Source organism: Microcebus murinus, chromosome 20 (genome assembly GCF_040939455.1).
Source record: "Microcebus murinus isolate Inina chromosome 20, M.murinus_Inina_mat1.0, whole genome shotgun sequence".
NCBI classification, from domain to species: Eukaryota; Metazoa; Chordata; class Mammalia; order Primates; family Cheirogaleidae; genus Microcebus; species Microcebus murinus.
Window position 1 is genome coordinate 8,110,540 of NC_134123.1, and position 17,151 is coordinate 8,127,690.

Here is a 17,151-nt window from a genome sequence, read left to right on the forward strand (position 1 = left end):
TTTACAGAACATTCTACCCTCAAACCACTCAATATACGTTTTTCTCATCAGCTTGTGGGACATTCTCTAAGATCGATCACATCCTAGGTCACAAAGCAAAAAATTTATCAAAAAATTATCAAATTTATCAAAAAATTAAAAAATATAGAAATTATACCATGCATCTTCTAAGATCACAGTGGAATAAATATAAATCAACTCCAACAGAAACTCTCATCTCTACACAAAGTCATGGAAACTAAACAACTTTCTGCTGAACAATTATTGTATTAAGGAGGAAATCAAGATGGAAATCAAAAGATTCTTTGAACTAAATGATAAATGAGACACAAGTTATCAAACTCTGTGGGACACAGCTAAAGCAGTCCTAAGAGAAAATTTATATCCATAAATGCCTACATCTAAAAAAATAGAAAGATCACAAATCAACAATCTAATGAATCATCTCAAAGAACTGGAAAAGGATGAGCAAAGAAACAACAAAGATCACAGCAGAACTAAATGAAATTGATAACAAAAAAACTATACAGAAGATTATTAAATAAAAGGTTGGTTCTTTGAAAAAATAAAAATAATTGACATGCCTCTTGCTAGACTGATGAGAAGCAGAAAAGGACGGACTCCATCAGGATAAGCTCCATCAGGAATGAAAGAGGAGAAATTACAATTGATCCCATGGAAATACAAAAAATATCATCTATGAATACTATAAAAACCTCTATGCACATAAACTGGAAAATGTGGAGTAAATGGGCAAATTCTTAGAAACACACAGCCTCCCTAGCCTCAATCAGGAAGAAATAGAATTCCTGAATGGACTAATATTAAGTACCAAAATTGAAGCAACAGTAAAAAACCTTTCTAAAAAGAAAAGTCCTGGACCAGATGGTTTCACACATGAATTTGCCAGACCTACAAAGAAGAAATGGAACCTATCCTGCAGAAATTATTCCACAACATCAAGAAGGAAGGAATTCTTCCCAACATGTTTATGAAGCCAACATCACCGATACCTAAATGAGGAAAGGACACAAAAATAAAGAAAATTACAGACCAATATCCCTTATGAATATAAATGCAAAAATTCTAAACAAAATCCTAGCAAACTGAATTCATGTTCTTAAAAAAAAAAAAAATCTATCAGAACCATGTGGGCTTCATCCCCGAGATACAGGGATGGCTCAACACACACAAATCTATAAATGTAACTCCCCACATAAATAGAAACAAAAACAAAGACCATATGATTCTCTCAATAGACATAGAAAAAAGCATTTGACAAAATTCAGCACCCTTTTATGTTAAGAATGCTTAACAAAATAGTTATAGATGAGACTTACCTAAAAATGATATAAATAATATATGACAAACCCATAGCCAGCATCATACTGAATGGGAAAAAATTGAAAGCATTCCCATTTAGAACTGGAACCTGACAAGGTTCCTTCTATCACTACTTCTATTCAACATAGTGCTGGAAATCTTAGCCAGAGTAATCAGACAAGAAAAGGAAGTCAAGGGCATTTAAATGGGGGCAGAAGAGGTCAAACTATCACTCTTTGCTGACAATATGATCTTATACCTAGAAAACTCCCAAATGATGCCAAGATACTCCTGGAATTGATAAACAAATTTAGCAAAGTCTCAGGTTACAAAATCAATACACACAAATCAGTATCATTCCTATATACCAATAACAGTCAAACTGAGAACCAAATCAATGACTGAATACCCTTCACAACAGAAACAAAGAAAATAAAATACCTAGGAATATATTTAATTAAGGAGGTAAAAGACCTCTCTAGGGAGAACTACGAAACACTGAGGAAGGAAATAGCAGAGGAGTTAAACAGGTGGAAAACCATACCATGCTCATGGGTCAGCAGAATCAACATTGTTAAAATGTCTATACTACCCAAAGTGATCTACAGATTCAATACAATCCCTATTAAAATACCACCATCATTTTTTGCAGATCTAGAAATAATAATTCTATGCTTCGGATTAAACCAGAGAAGGCCCCATACAGCAAAAGTAATCTTAAGCAAAAAGAACAAATTGGGAGGCATCACTTTACCAGACTTCAAGCTATATGACAAGGCTATCATAACTAAAACAGCATGGTATTGGCACAGGGACATAGACCAATGGAATAGAATTGAGATCCCAGATATAAAACCATCCTCATGTAGCCATCTAATCTTTGACAAAGTAGACAAAACCAAACACTGGGGAAAAGAATCTTTATTCAATAAATGGTGCTGGGAAAATTAGATAGCCACATGGAGAAGACTGAAACAGGATCTGTACCTTTCACTTCTTACAAAAATCAACTCATAGTGGATAACAGATTTAAACCTAAGATATTATCCTATAAGAATTCCAGAAGAAAATGTTTGAAAAACTCTTATAGACATTGGCCTAGGCAAATAATTTATGAAGAAAACCCCAAAGACAATTACAGTAACAACAAAAATAAACAAATGGGACCTCATCAAATTAAAAAGCTTCTGCACAGCCAAGGAAAGTACCACAAGAGGAAACAGACAACCTATAGAATGGGAGAAAATATTCACATGTCACACATCTGATAAAGGGTTGATAACTAGAATCTATAGAGAACTCAGGAAAATCAGCAAGAAAAAATCAAACAACCCTATCAAAAAGTGGGCAAAGGACATGAATAGAAACTTTTCAAAAGAAGATAGACTAATGGCCAAAACATGTATGAAAAAACATTCAACATCTCTAATCATCAGGGAAATGCAAATCAAAACCACAATGAGGTATCACTTATCTCCAGTGGGAATGGCCTTTATCAAAAAGTCCCAAAACAATAAATATTGGTGTGGATTCAGAGAGAGATGAACACTCATAAATTGCTGATGGGACTGCAAACTAGTACAACCTCTGTGGAAAGAATATGGAGATACCTCAAAGAGATACAAGTAGAACTACCATCAGATCTAGCAATCCCATTACTGGGCATCTACCCAGAAGAACAAAAGACATTCTATAAAAAAGATATCTGCACTAGAATGTTTATAGCAGTACAATTCATAATTGCAAAGATGTGGAAACAACCCAAGTGCCCATCAATACATAAATGGATCATGTATACCATGGAGTTCTACTCAGCCACAAAAAACAATGGTGATCTAGCACCTCTACTATTATCCTGGATAGAGCTGGAACCCATTCTACTAAGTGAAGTATCACAAGAATGGAAAAACAAGCACCACATGTACTCACCATTGGCATTAACTGATCAACACTTAAGTGTACTTAAATGTTATAGTACTGACATTCATCAAGTGTAGGGCAGATGGGACATTGGGTATATACACACCTAATGAGTGTGGTACGCACTGTCTGGGGGATGGATGTGCTTGAAACTCTGACTCGGGTGGTGCAAAGTCAATATATGTAACCTAAACATTTGTATCCCCATAATATGCTGAAATAAAAAATAATAATAATTAAAAAAAAAAGAAATGGGTATGGGGAGCAAGATGGCTAACTAGAGACTTCAGTCTCTAGATCGGTTCAGAAAGAAGGAAAAGTTTCAGATAGAATGAAATACATAATTCCAGTGTAATTCTGAGGGAAAGGTGCCAGAACTTACTAGAGATTCCATGGGAAGATGATGTGGAACAGAATAAGAAGGAGAAAGATTTCAGCAGAGATCAACCCTTGAGGCATTTGGAGCCCAATGGAAAGGGTAGGTGGGAGTGTTTGTTTTTCCTCCCTTTATACCTCTGGAAGACTGCAAGCTCCCTAACTGTTGGAGAGCTTCTCTACCCTCATGAGCCACAACGCTACTATCATCAGTGAACTGGTAGTTTTCTGAGAACAGAGCACCGCGTTGCCAGCCCACTTAGGGTTGCACCCCTTACCACAGATTCTAGCCAAGGCGGCGGGTGCCATATTGCTTTTCCACCTATTGTGTGGCTTAGGTAGCCTAAGACCTTCAGTTCTCTCAACACTGGATCCTGCGCAAATATTTCCCAACTCCTGCCCAGACTGTGGTGGCCATAGGGGGCTGGTGGGTTTCAGAGGAACTATGTGATCCTAGAGCTTGGGCATTCAGAGTGCACTGCCTTTAGAGGAGATGAGTGTGAAATGATTGAGCCAGAACTCTCAGAAGTGGCTGCTTCTTCTCTGTTGGTACATTCAGCACACTTAGTGAGCACACTAGCTCTCTAAAAATGGATCCCAACCAAAATGAAAATACTAATGTGACAGATAAAGAATTCCAAATATGGATTGTAAAGAAGATCAATGTGATCCTAGAGAAAATGGAAAACCAATTCAAAGAAAGCTGAAAAATAATTCAAGAAATAAATGAAAAATTTACTAAAGAGATAGATCTACTACAAAAATGAAAAAACAAACAGAACTTCTGGAAATGAAAATGTCATTTAGGGAAATACAAAACACAGGGGAAAGTTTTAAGAATAGACTAGACCAAGCAGAAGAAAGAATTTCAGAGCTTGAAGACAACTCTTTTGAATTAAATCAGTCTGTTAAAAATAAAGGATAAAGAATCAAAAGGAATGAATAAACACTATGAGAACTATGGGATTACGTAAAATGGCTAAATATGAGAATCATAGGCATTCATGAGGATGAAGATGAAGAAGAAAAAGAAAAAGCCTGTGAAACCTATTGGAGAGAATAACTGAGGAAAACTTCCCTGGTCTTGCTGGAGATTTAGACATCTAGATACAAGAGGTTCAATGAACGCCTGGGAGATTCATTGCATAAAGGGCATCACCAAGGCATAGAGTCATCAGACTGGCCAAAGTCAACATGAAGGAGGAACTCCTATGAGCTGTGAGGCCAAAATATCAAGTAATGTACAAAGGAAGACCCATCAGACTAAAAGCAGACTTCTCAACAGAAACAAGCCAGAAAGGAATAGGGTCCTATTTTTAGTCTCCTTAAACAGAATAACTGGTAGCCAAGAATTTTATATTCTGCAAAACTAAAGTTCATAAATGAAGGGAAAATAGTCTTTCCCAGACAAGCAAACACTGAGGGAATTTGTCACCACTAGACCTGCCTTATAAGAAATGCTTAAAAGTGTTCCATAAATGGAACAGACACAGAGCAATCAATACCCACCAGTGTAAAAACACTCAGAAGTTAAAACTCAAAGCCCTTATAAAACAGTAACATAAGGGAAAGAACAAAGCAAGTAGATAACAATCAAAATTATGACTAGAACAGTACCTCACATATCAATACTAACATTTAATGTGAATGGTCTTAAATGTCTCCCTGAAAATATGTAGATTGGCTGAATGGATTAAAAAACAACCCAAATATATGTCTCGAAGAGATTAATTTAACTCACAAAGAATCTTATAGATTCAGGGTAAAGGCGTGGAAAAAAAAATTCCATGCAAATGGAAACCAAAAGCAAGCAGAAGTAGCTATTTTCTTATCAGATGAAATAAACTTTAAGTCAACAATGGTAAAAAAAAAAGACAGAGATCGTCATTATATAATGATAAAGGCACCAATTCAACAAGAAGATATAACAATCTCCAATATATATGCATCTAACACAGGAGCCCCAAGATTCATAAATTCTATTAGCTCTAAGGAAAGAAGTAAAATGCAACATCATAATGGCCAGAGACTTGAACACTCTACTGACAGAACTAGATAGATCTTCGAGGCAGAAGATCAACAAAGAAATACTGAACTTCAATGGGACTCTAGAACAAATGGACCTAAGACACATTTACAGAACATTCACTCCCAAAACTGCAGAATATACATTCTTCTTATCAGTACATGGGACATTTTCCAAGATAGTTCATATGTTAGGCCACAAAACAAATCTCAAAAAATATAAATCATACCATGTATTAAATCTTCTCAGGCCATAATGGAATAAAACCAGAAACCAATTCCAAGAGAAACTTTCAAAACTACACAGACACATGGAAATTAAAAAACATGCTAATGAATGATCCTAGGGTTATTTATGAAATCAGATGGAAATAAAAACATTGTCATATTGAATGACAAAAGTGACAAAAGCTTCAAAAAATTTATGAGATAAAGTAAAAGCTATTCTAGGGAAAATTTCATAGCCTTAAATGATTACATCAAAAAGATAGAAAGATCACAAATTAACAACCTAATGTCATACCTCAAGGAACTAAAAAAAGAGCAAACAAAACCCAAAGTCAGTAGAAGCAAAGAAATAACAAAGCTTAGAAGAGAACTGAATGAAATGGAAACAAAGAAACAAACAAGAAACCCAACACAAAGGATGAACTAAACAAAAATTTGGTTCTTTGAAAAGATAAACAAGACTGATATACCACTAGCTAGATTAACCAGAAATAGAAGAGAAAGGACTCAAATAAATAATCAAAAGTGAAAAAGGAGATATTATAACTGATGCCACAGAAATACAAAATATCATCCATGACTACTATGGAAAACTCTAAGCACGCAAACTGAAAACCTAGAGGAAATGGATGAATTCTTGGAAACACACAACTTCCCGAGCCTGAATCAGGAAGAAATAGAAATCCTGAAGAGACCAATAAAAAGTAGCTATATTGAAACAGTAATAAAAAATCTCTCCAAAAAACAAAGCCCTGGCCCAGAGGGATTCACAACTGAATTCTACCAGACCTACAAAGAACAGGCACCCATTCTATTGAAACTGTTCCATAACATTAACAAAGGGAATCCTTAGGAAGCCAGTAACACCTTGATGCTAAGGCAAGGAAAGGACACAACAAAAAAGGAAAACTATGGACCAATATCCCTTATGAACACAGATGCAAAAATCCTCAGCAAAATACTAGCAAACTGAATTCAATAGCACATCAAAAAGATAATACACGATGATCAAGTGGGTTTCATCCCAGGGATGAAAGGATGGTTTAACATATGCAAATTAATAAATGTGATTCAACACATAAACAGAAGTAAAAAAAGACCATATGATCATCTCAATAGATGCAAAAAAAGCATTTGATAAAATCTAACACCTCTTGATGATAAAAACCCTCAACAAACTAGGCATATAAGTAACATACCTCAAAATAATACAAATAATAAAAGCCATATATGATAAACCCACAGTCAACATCATACTGAATGGGGAAAAATTAAAAGCACTCCTTATAAGAAATGGAAAAAGACAAGGGTGCCCACTATCACCACTTCCAGTATTCAATATAATACTGGAAGTACTAGCCAGAGCAATCGGCCAAGAGAAAGAAATAAAGGGCATTCAAATTAGGAAAGAGGAGGGCAAATTATCCCTGTTTGTTGATGATATGATCTTGTATCTGGAAAATCTTAAGGATTCCACCAAAGACTCCTAGAATTGATAAATAAATTCAGTAAAGTCTCAGGTTACAGAAGCAATGTAAATAAATCAGTAGCATTTCTATATATTATTAACAGTCAAGCTGAGAGTCAAATTAAGAATGCAATACTATTTATGATAGCTGCAAAGAAAATAAAATACCTGGGAACATGCTTAACCAAAAAGCTCAAAGATCTCTACAAGAACTATAAAACACTAATGAAAGAAATCACATATGACACAAACAAATGGAAAACATCTCATGCTCATGGATTAGAAGAATCAACATTGTTAAAATGTCCATACTGCCCAAAGTGATTTACGGATTCAACACAATTCCCATCAAAACATTAATGCCATTTTTCACAGATCTAGAAAAAATAATCCTAAATTTCATATGGAACCAAAAAAGAGCCTGAGTAACCAATCTTAAGCAAAAAGAACAAATCTGGAGGCATCATAGTACCTGATTTCCAATTATACTAAAGGGCCATAATACTACTCAAACAGCATGGCACTGGTATAAGGTAGAGACATAGACCAACGGAATAGAATAGAGAGTCCAGAAATAAAACCATATAACTATGACTAAGTGATTTTTGACAAAGCAGACTAAAATATACACTGGGGAAAGGATCTACTCAATAAATGGCACTGGGAAAATGAGATAGCCACATGCAGAAGAATGAAACAGGATCCCTATCTCTTGCTATATACAAAACTTAACTGAAGATGGATTAAAGACCAAATGTAAGACCTGAAACCATAAAAATTCTGAAAGAAGTGTAGGAAAAAGTCTTCTAGACATTGGCCTAGGCAAAGAATTTATGACTAAGATCCCAAAGACAAATATGGCAACAACAAAATAAATAAATGGGACCTAATTAAATTAAAAAGTTTCTGCACAGAATAGGAAATAATCAACAGAGTAAATAGACACCCTATAGAATGGGAGAAAATATTTGCAAACTATACTTCTGACAAGGGGCTAATATCCAGTATCTACAAAGAACTCAAACAAATCAGGAAGAAAAAACAAATAACTCCATTGAAAAGTGGGCAAAAGACATGAACAGAAGCTTTTCAAATGATACATGAATGGCCAACAGAGATATGCTCAGCATCACTAATTATCAGGGAAATGCAAATTAAAACCACAGTGAGATACCACCTTCCCCCATCAGAATGGCCTTTGTTAAAAATCAAAAAACAATAGCTGTTGGTGTGGATGTGGTGAAAAAGGAACTTGTATACACTGTTGATGGGACTATAAATTAGTACAACCTCTAAGGAAAACACTATGGAGATTCCTCAAAGACCTAAAAGTAGACCTACCTTTCAATCCAGCAATTCTATTACTGGGTATCGACTCAAAGGAAAAGAAGTCATTATATCAAAAAGACACCTATAACACAATGTTTATTGCAACACAATTCACAATTGCAAAGATGTGGAATCAACCTAAGTGTCCACTGATGAGTGGGATAAAGAAAATGTGAAATATATATATATATGTATATATACACACCATGGAGTACTACTCAGCCATAAAAAGGAATGAAGTAATGTCATTTGCAGCAACTTGGATGAAATTGGAGAACATTATCCTAAGAGAAAACCAAACAACACATGTTCTCACTAGAAAGTGGGAGCCAAATGATGGGCACACATGGTCATAAAGTGGTAAAAAGCTGTGGTCCCCAACTCCTGGGTCATGGCTCAGTACCAGTCCATGGCCTGTTAGGAACTGGGCTGTGCATTACTGCCTGAGCTCCAATCCCCTACCCCTGTCCATGGAAAAACTGTCTTCCATGAAACTTAGGATCTGGTTGCACAGCAGGAGGTGAGTGGTGGGTGGGCAAGTGAAGCTTCATCTGTGTTCGTAGCTGCTCTGTATCACTTGCATCACTGCCTGAGCTCTGCCTCCCCACTCCCCACCTTGGTCCATGAAAAAATGGTCTTCCATGAAACAGGTCCCTGCTGCCAAAAAGGTTGGGGACTGCTGGTGTGTGAAGAGCATTAGAAACCAAGAATAGGGGAGGGTGAAAGGGGGTTAGGGATAAAAAGTTATCTTTCGAGTACAACGTACATTATTCTGCTGATGAGCACATTAAAAGCCCCGACTTTAGTATTACACAATTCATTCATGTAACAAGATCACCTGTACCCCCTAATATTTTGAAATAAAAATTATAAAAATGAAAAAAAAGGAGAAAAAGAGAAATAGGCATCATGAGGTAGATCCTACTATTAAATGAAATATTCTATGATGCATACTATCTCTAACAGACCAAGGCAAGCAAAGGGTCAAGTAAAAACTGTTAGTTTAAAAAGGAAAGTCACCTTCTGGTTCCAATTCCTCTGTTATTTCTGTTTCATTTTCAGAAGACGATAAGCTTCGTACTACCAGCTGACCTTCAGATAGTAAAGATACATCATCATCTTTTTCTTGCTGCATTTTCTCAGTGTTCTCTTTTACTTTCTCTATGCTGCTTTCTTGTGAAATCTGAAGAGAGGAAAGCACACTGATATATTTGTTATTGCTTAGATCACATTTTATAACATTTTTTTCTGAAGCACTTTAAAAATAAAGCATGTAAAATTGAGACTTAAATATGTAGATATGTAATATATATGAAACTCAGAAAACAACCATTTAAATTTGTACAAATGACAATATTTTAGATAAATGAAAATCTGAATATACATTCAGAATGAAAAGTGCATGAATCTCAAAATTAATTTGACATTAAAACCTTAATGCACATATCTATGCCTGCAAATATCAGTACAATTATAGCTGTTGCATGTGTCATATTTTTGACCTTTATATTGCAAGGAAGTCAGATATAAAAATAGAATAAATACTATGACTTCCTAAACCATGTCAATACTCACAGACAAAGTTGTTAAGAACCAAATTAAACTCTCCAAAACAATTTTAATACAAATGCATACCTTGGGAATATGTGTAACAGTAGGCATATTACTTTCTACTTCAGGTGTATGCTCCATTTCTGGTGAAATTTCCTTCATATCTTCAGAAGGAGGAGAAGTCTCCTTATATTAATGTGAAAACATGCATGTATTTTATTTCACAATTATTACTAAGTCATAAATCATTGTAAGACTTTTATACATATACTGATTTACTGATAGCAAATAGAAAACTGGTAGCAAATACAACAGTTACTCATATGACACTGAATCTAATATATTTCAATAAAATGGTTACTATTCTTTAATCTTCAATATAAAAACTGCAAGTATAGTTCATTGAAGCATTGTTTATAATAGCAAAAAACCAGAAGGCAATAGAAATGTCTAACAATAGGGCATTAGTAAAATAAAATATGTTATATCCAGATATCTGAGTTCTGTGTAATGATGAAAAAATGATGATATAGATCTGTACTTACTGGCATTACAAAGTATATACTATAGTATTGAGTAAAAAAGCTAGCTGTAGAATAATATGTACCTTATTTTGTTAAAATACAAACAAGCAATCAAATACATGTGCATTTCCATCAGAAAAAGTATAGAAGGAAATTCACCAAAATATTTTTTCTGAGTTATACATTTGGGGAAATTTAATTTTATTTTTATGGGTTTTTGTTTTGCTTATTTATATTTTCTAATATTTCTATGATAATTATACATTACTCATGTGACTTTAAAAACTGCATATACTAATATAGATAAATACTACATATCATTAGTATTATCTTTTTATACTGTATCAAATGCCAGTTTATAGTTAACCATTTTTCCTAGGTTCATAAACAGATTTTTAAAAAAAATACAGCTTATAACTTTTACTATTTTAAAAGTAAACATATCTAATATAGAAAATATGAAAGATAAACAAGAAAATAGAATTAATACAAATCCATATCCCTACTACCCAATGGCAATATCTATTAATAACTTCTTAAATTTCTAGGTCTGTGTAATTTGATATAAATAAAATTTCTATTTACATAGTGATAATTGTATTATAAATGCAATATATCCTGTTATATTTTTAAAATTTTTAATATTATAACCTAAATATTTTCTCCTCATATGAAACTTTGGGAACTTAATTTTAAATGACAATATACTATTACACTGATGGTGTACCAGGGTTTAATGAACTATTTCACTGTGTACATTTAACTAGTTCACAATTTTTAGATATCATGGCTAACAGTACAACAAACATTTCTATGTACATGTGTCTTTTTAACATTAATGGTCATTTACTGAAGAATCAGGATACCAGTGTTTAAATCTCAGCTGTAAAACTTTGGCCATGAGCAAGTTACTTAACTTCTGTAAACATTACTTTTCCCATCTTTCAATGGGAATAATTCTAGTATGAACTACATACGGTTTTTATGAGGATTAAATGAATCCAATGTATATAAAGCATTTAGTCTAGTGCCTGAAACATAATTAAGTACTCAAGAAATGCCAGCTATAAAACATCTCCTGAATTATAATTACTGAATTCATTTATCACATATGTATTAAATGCTTTCTATAAGCCAGGAATTATTTTAAGCCCTGGTGAGACAGAATATTTTGATGTGGCTGGTGGTTACATAGGTGTATATACATATGCAAAAATCCACTGGGCTGTATACTTAAGATTTATGTCCATATTATTTGTTATATGTGCATTATAAACAAAAAAATACTTTCTAAGAAGTCCATATGAGAAATAACTTGAGTTACGTTTAAATTTCTATTAAATATCCATTGCACAGGAAATAGCAGTAAGAAAGTAAATATGGAATTCAGCAGTGAGTTTGAGGTTAGAGATTATAAATATGGGAGTGTTGGCATATAGACACTTTTTAAAGACATGAGAATGTCTCTTAATGAAGATATAGATTGAGGTTGGGTGAGGTGGCTCATGCCTATAATCTTAGCACTTTGGGAGGACAAGGTGGGAGGATCACTTGAGACCAGAAGGTGGAGACCAGCCTGACCAACATAGAGAGAAGCTGTCTCTACAAAAAAATAGAAAAATTAGCTGAGTGTAGTAGTGGATGCCTGTAGTCCCCGCTACTTGAGAGGCTGAGGCAGGAGGATTGCTTAAGCTCAGGAGTTTGAGGTTGCAGCCGGCTATGATGATGCCACTTGTACTCTAGCCTGGGCAACAGAGCAAGACCCTAGCCCCAACCCCTCCAAAAAAAGGAAGATACAGACTGAGAAGAGGTTGAAGATTGATGCTGAGGCACTTCAACATTTACACACAGGTCCAGGAGAGTGAGAAGTCTAACTGGTAAAGCTGGAAGAAAACTAGGAAGGTATGGTATCACAGACGCCAAGAGAAGAGGGTGCAAGTATTCCATTGGGTCAAATGCTACTGGGAGATCAAGATGGGCACTGAGAATTGACTACTAGATAGGGCAGAGAGAAAGTCACTGTGACCTTAGTAAGAGGAGTTTTAATGAGGATAAAGGCTTGACTGGAGTGAGCTTAAGAAACAGTATGAAAAGAGAGAAACGGAATTAAGAAAATTTTTTTGAAGACCTTTTTTAGGTAAATGAGAGCACTGGATTGGGGCAGTAGCTGGAGAGAGATATGGGGCCATGAGAGGGTTTAAATCAAAGAATATGAAAATTTAACTCTTATTGTATGCCAACATAGAAAGCTATCATTTTAAAGGGAAAAGACATACTTTATTCACCTGTTTCCATTTAAATCAGGTATGGTATAATATACCTATAGCATTTATTTTAAATGTTTACTATGGGAAAAAAATATCAGTATTTTGAGTGTTTACTACTTACATCACTCTGATGTGGCATGATATCCACAAAAGACACCTTCTTATCTACAGGGTTTAAGCGTTGTCTTGGCTTAGGTCTTGGTGCCTAAAACAGATCAATGTCAGACTGAGTATGATAACCATTACATTTTAGATAGGGCTTTAGCTATTTTTTTTGGTAGAGGGATATTCATTAAGTTTTATTCAGTCTTATGTTTGACTACATGTACTCACCGTTAAATTGGTACTAATTGATCAACATTAATGTACACATATGTGAAGTAATATTCATAGCGTGACAGGCAGGTAGAAGGGAGTGGAGAGGAAGGGTAAATTCACACCTAATAGATGTGGAGTGTACTGTCTGGGGAATAGGCACACTTTTTGGGCAGTGCAAAGGCAATTAATATAACCAAAGTATTCGTACCCCTGTAGTACTCTGAAATAAAAAATAAAAAAAGACATAAAAGAAGTCTTATATTTGAAAGGAAATTGAAAGTCACTGTTGTTACTCACTACAGCTAATGCGCTAACAGAAGATGTCGGAGACAGTCTTTGAACAACTTCTGGCTCTTCTTTGCGTATGAAATTTCCTAAGTCTTCAGTTGTTATGGATCCACTTGGTGGAAGGTAAGCAAATTTCCATTTCAGTATAACGTGGATGGTGCCTGCGGGATGCTTCTGATGATCTGTTAATTCAAATATTCCTGTCAAATTACAAAAATAATTTTAATTAATGCTAGAGTAAAGTTTTATAACCTTAAGAATTAATGAGGAATAGAAAACTACCCACAAATTCAAAAACAATTTTGGCTTTCACTCACAACTCACATGCCTTAGAGAATAAAATAAAGACAAAAGATATATGATAGGTTCATCTCTCAAACAGACTTCTTTCAGAAAGTAAGGCCTTAAAGATAATACCAATTTAAAGATGTGAAAATTAATTTATAAATATTTTAATTCACTATAATTAAATTCAGAAACTATTCAGAATTCTTAGCCTTCCTCCAAGACATTATCTGGGTTATTGCTCAAGTTGCAATCTTCTTTTTGACTTGAATATTCTTGTAAGGTTTGTCACTAAAGAAAAATATATTAAAACTTTAAAATTTCAAATAATTTATATATCTAAAGTAGTCTTTATATTACTATATAATTCTATATTATAATTTTAAATATACATTACTGGGAATTGTTAAATGACTCCAAATTAATAGTGGCACAGTAAAACACGTCCATAAAATAAACAGACCATCCAAAACAGCAGTAACAAAAACTACTACCTAGCTGAATCTGTAATATTGAGCCACAAATTTTGATGACTGCACTAGATTTTTTTGGGAGTATGAAAATAATCTGTGACTTTAACAAAATAAACCTGTATTTCTTTCTTTCTCTTTCTTTTTTTTTAGAGACAAGGTCTTAGCTACATTGCCTGGGCTGGGATGCAGTGGCTATTCATAGATGTGATTATAGCATACTATAACCTTGAACTCCTAGCTTCAAGCAATCCTCCTGCCTTAGTCTCCTGAGTAGCTGGGACTACAGGTGTGCACCACTGTGCCTCGCTTAAAACTATATTTCAAGCATTAACTTGTTTAGAGGTATCCTTTTCTTTGTTCTCAAGTGTTGGTACTTCTTTTAATGGCTGGATAGGAAAAAAACCAAAACCCCCCCAAACTCCAGACTTTAGGAGGGACAAAACGATATAGGTGGCATATCAGGAGGTGATAAACTTGTATGATAGACACAGGCCAAATGGATCAAAGGTGTACAACAAATTGAGAAGCATTTACTCAAGAAGATCTACTGAACCTTAGTAAGAATAGCATGAGTCTATGGGAATATTCTCATCCATCCCCACAGCTCCATGTTACAGAAATTCTACAAGGGTAGGGTAGGCTATGAAGATCGGCAGCCTCTGCTGGAGAAGGATGACTATATTTGGAACAAAGTGTAGATAATTTCATGCTTGGCGGCATTGTTAAAAAAGATAATACCAATCTCAGTGGCAAACAATCAGGTGAGGCCAACATGGAAGGAAGCCAGCCTGAGGTCTCAATATTGGTTGGGGACAGCAAAAGATCAGAAAGCCAGTCAACAATTTAAAAGGGAGATCTAAGGAATAAGAAAGACATCCAAAATGGGCCTTGATAAGATCCAATCTATGGCTCATGTTATGGAAGGCTATGAGCATGCACAAAGTTATGTGCATGCTCAGGAGAAACCAAGAAAGACCCCAATAAGTGATCTGTCCATGGATAAACAAGATGGGTCAATGTAGAAAGTAAAAGCTGAGGTAGACCTACAGACTGATCTTTGAATGCATCCCTAAGCCACAGAATGACCCACAGGCATAGGGTGGAAGCCTAGTGGTTCAAGGTGTTCATGCACACCTTTTAACAATCACTGGTTGACCACTAAGCTATGCTGATCCATGCTTAAAATTAAAACAAAGAAACAAAACTTAGCAGAGACATCAGTGGTTACACACAGTGAGGGAAACAGACTCTATAAAATGAGTCCAGGCAAGTCTCCAAAAAACCAAAAATAGCAACAATAACTACCTTAGTGGGAGGGTGCTGCAATATATTATCCAAAATGTCCGCTTTTCAACAAAAAATTCATGAGACATGCAAAGAAACAGGAAAGTATAATGCATATACAAGAAAAAAAGCCATCAACAGACATTTTTTGAGAGTGACCACATTAGTCTTGCCAGACAAAAATCTCAAAGCACCTATTATAAATATGTTCAAAGAACTAAAAGAAACCATGTTTAAAGAATTCTTTTAAGGAAAGTATGATGATAATGATTTACCAAATAGAGAATATAATAGAGATTATAATATTGGCTGTGGCAGCACATGACTGCAGCCCCAGCTACTCAGGAGGCTGAAGCAGGAGTATCGCTTGAGCCCAGTTTGAATCCTGCCTGGGCAACAATGAGACCTTCAACTCTAAAAAAACAAAACACAAACCAATAACAAACAAACAAATTTAAACAAAAAAGATAAGACTATGATATTATTTTAAAAAGTAACTAAACAGAAATTCTGGAGGTGAAAAGCATAATTTCTGGAAATGAAAAAATTCTTTAGAGGGTTCAATAGAAGATCTAAAATGGCAGAAGAAAGAATTAGTGGACTTGAAGATTGATCATTACAGGTTACCCAATCTGAAGAATGGGAGAAAAAATAGAGAAAAATGAACAGAACTCAGAGACCTGTGGAAAATAATTAAATATACCAACATAAATATACTGGAGGGAGAAGAAAGGGCAAAAATTTTTTTTTTAAATTTTTAATTCTTTAATTTTTTTAGAGACAGGGTCTTGCTCTGTCACCCATGCTAGAGAGCAGTGGCTTGATCATAGCTCACTGTAACCTTGAACTCCTGGGCTCATGCAATTCTCCTGCCTCTGCCTTCTGAGTAGCTGAAGCTACAGGCATATGCCACCATATCCAGCTAATGCTTAAAAACTTTTGGTTTTTAAGATGGGTCCTCACTATGTTGCGTTGGCTGTCCTTGAACTCCTGGGTCAAGCGATACTCCTTGCTCTGGCCTCCCAAAGTGCTGGGATTACAGATATACAGGAAAACTCTCCAAATTTGGTGCACAACATTATGCTCCACATACAGGAGGCTCAGTTCAAAGGGGGATAAACACAAAGAAATCCATATCTAGACATATCAGTTAAACTGTTGAAAGCCAAAAACAAATAGAAAACCTGGAAAACAGCATCCATTATAAGGGAAACACATTAAAAGTAACAACTGACTTCTCATCAGAAACAATGGATGCCAGAAGTCAGTGGTTTGATGTACTTAAAGTGCTAAAAGTAAAAATCCCCACAAACTATTGACCAAAAATATTATACACAGCAAGACTATGAAATAAAAGCAAAATAAACACATTCTCAGATAACAACGATTGAGGGGATTCACTGGCAGCAGACCTAACTTAGAAGACATATCACAGAAAGTTTTTCAGGCTGAAAGGAAAAGACACCAAATAGTAACTCAAATCCACACAAAGG

At 34.9% G+C, this 17,151-nt stretch overlaps 1 protein-coding gene across 1 annotated transcript in view; it reads right to left on the reverse strand.

Annotated features, from left to right (window-relative positions):
• Positions 1 to 17,151, reverse strand: part of RPGRIP1L (RPGRIP1 like) — a 110,876-nt gene that overhangs the window by 41,521 nt on the left and 52,204 nt on the right. The window contains exons 18-21 of the mRNA XM_075995646.1: positions 13,626 to 13,816; positions 13,132 to 13,215; positions 10,304 to 10,405; positions 9,689 to 9,851 (exon numbers count right to left, since the gene is read on the reverse strand). Of these exons, the coding sequence (XP_075851761.1) occupies positions 9,689 to 9,851; positions 10,304 to 10,405; positions 13,132 to 13,215; positions 13,626 to 13,816 (540 nt within the window). The remainder of the gene's footprint in view (positions 1 to 9,688; positions 9,852 to 10,303; positions 10,406 to 13,131; positions 13,216 to 13,625; positions 13,817 to 17,151) is intronic.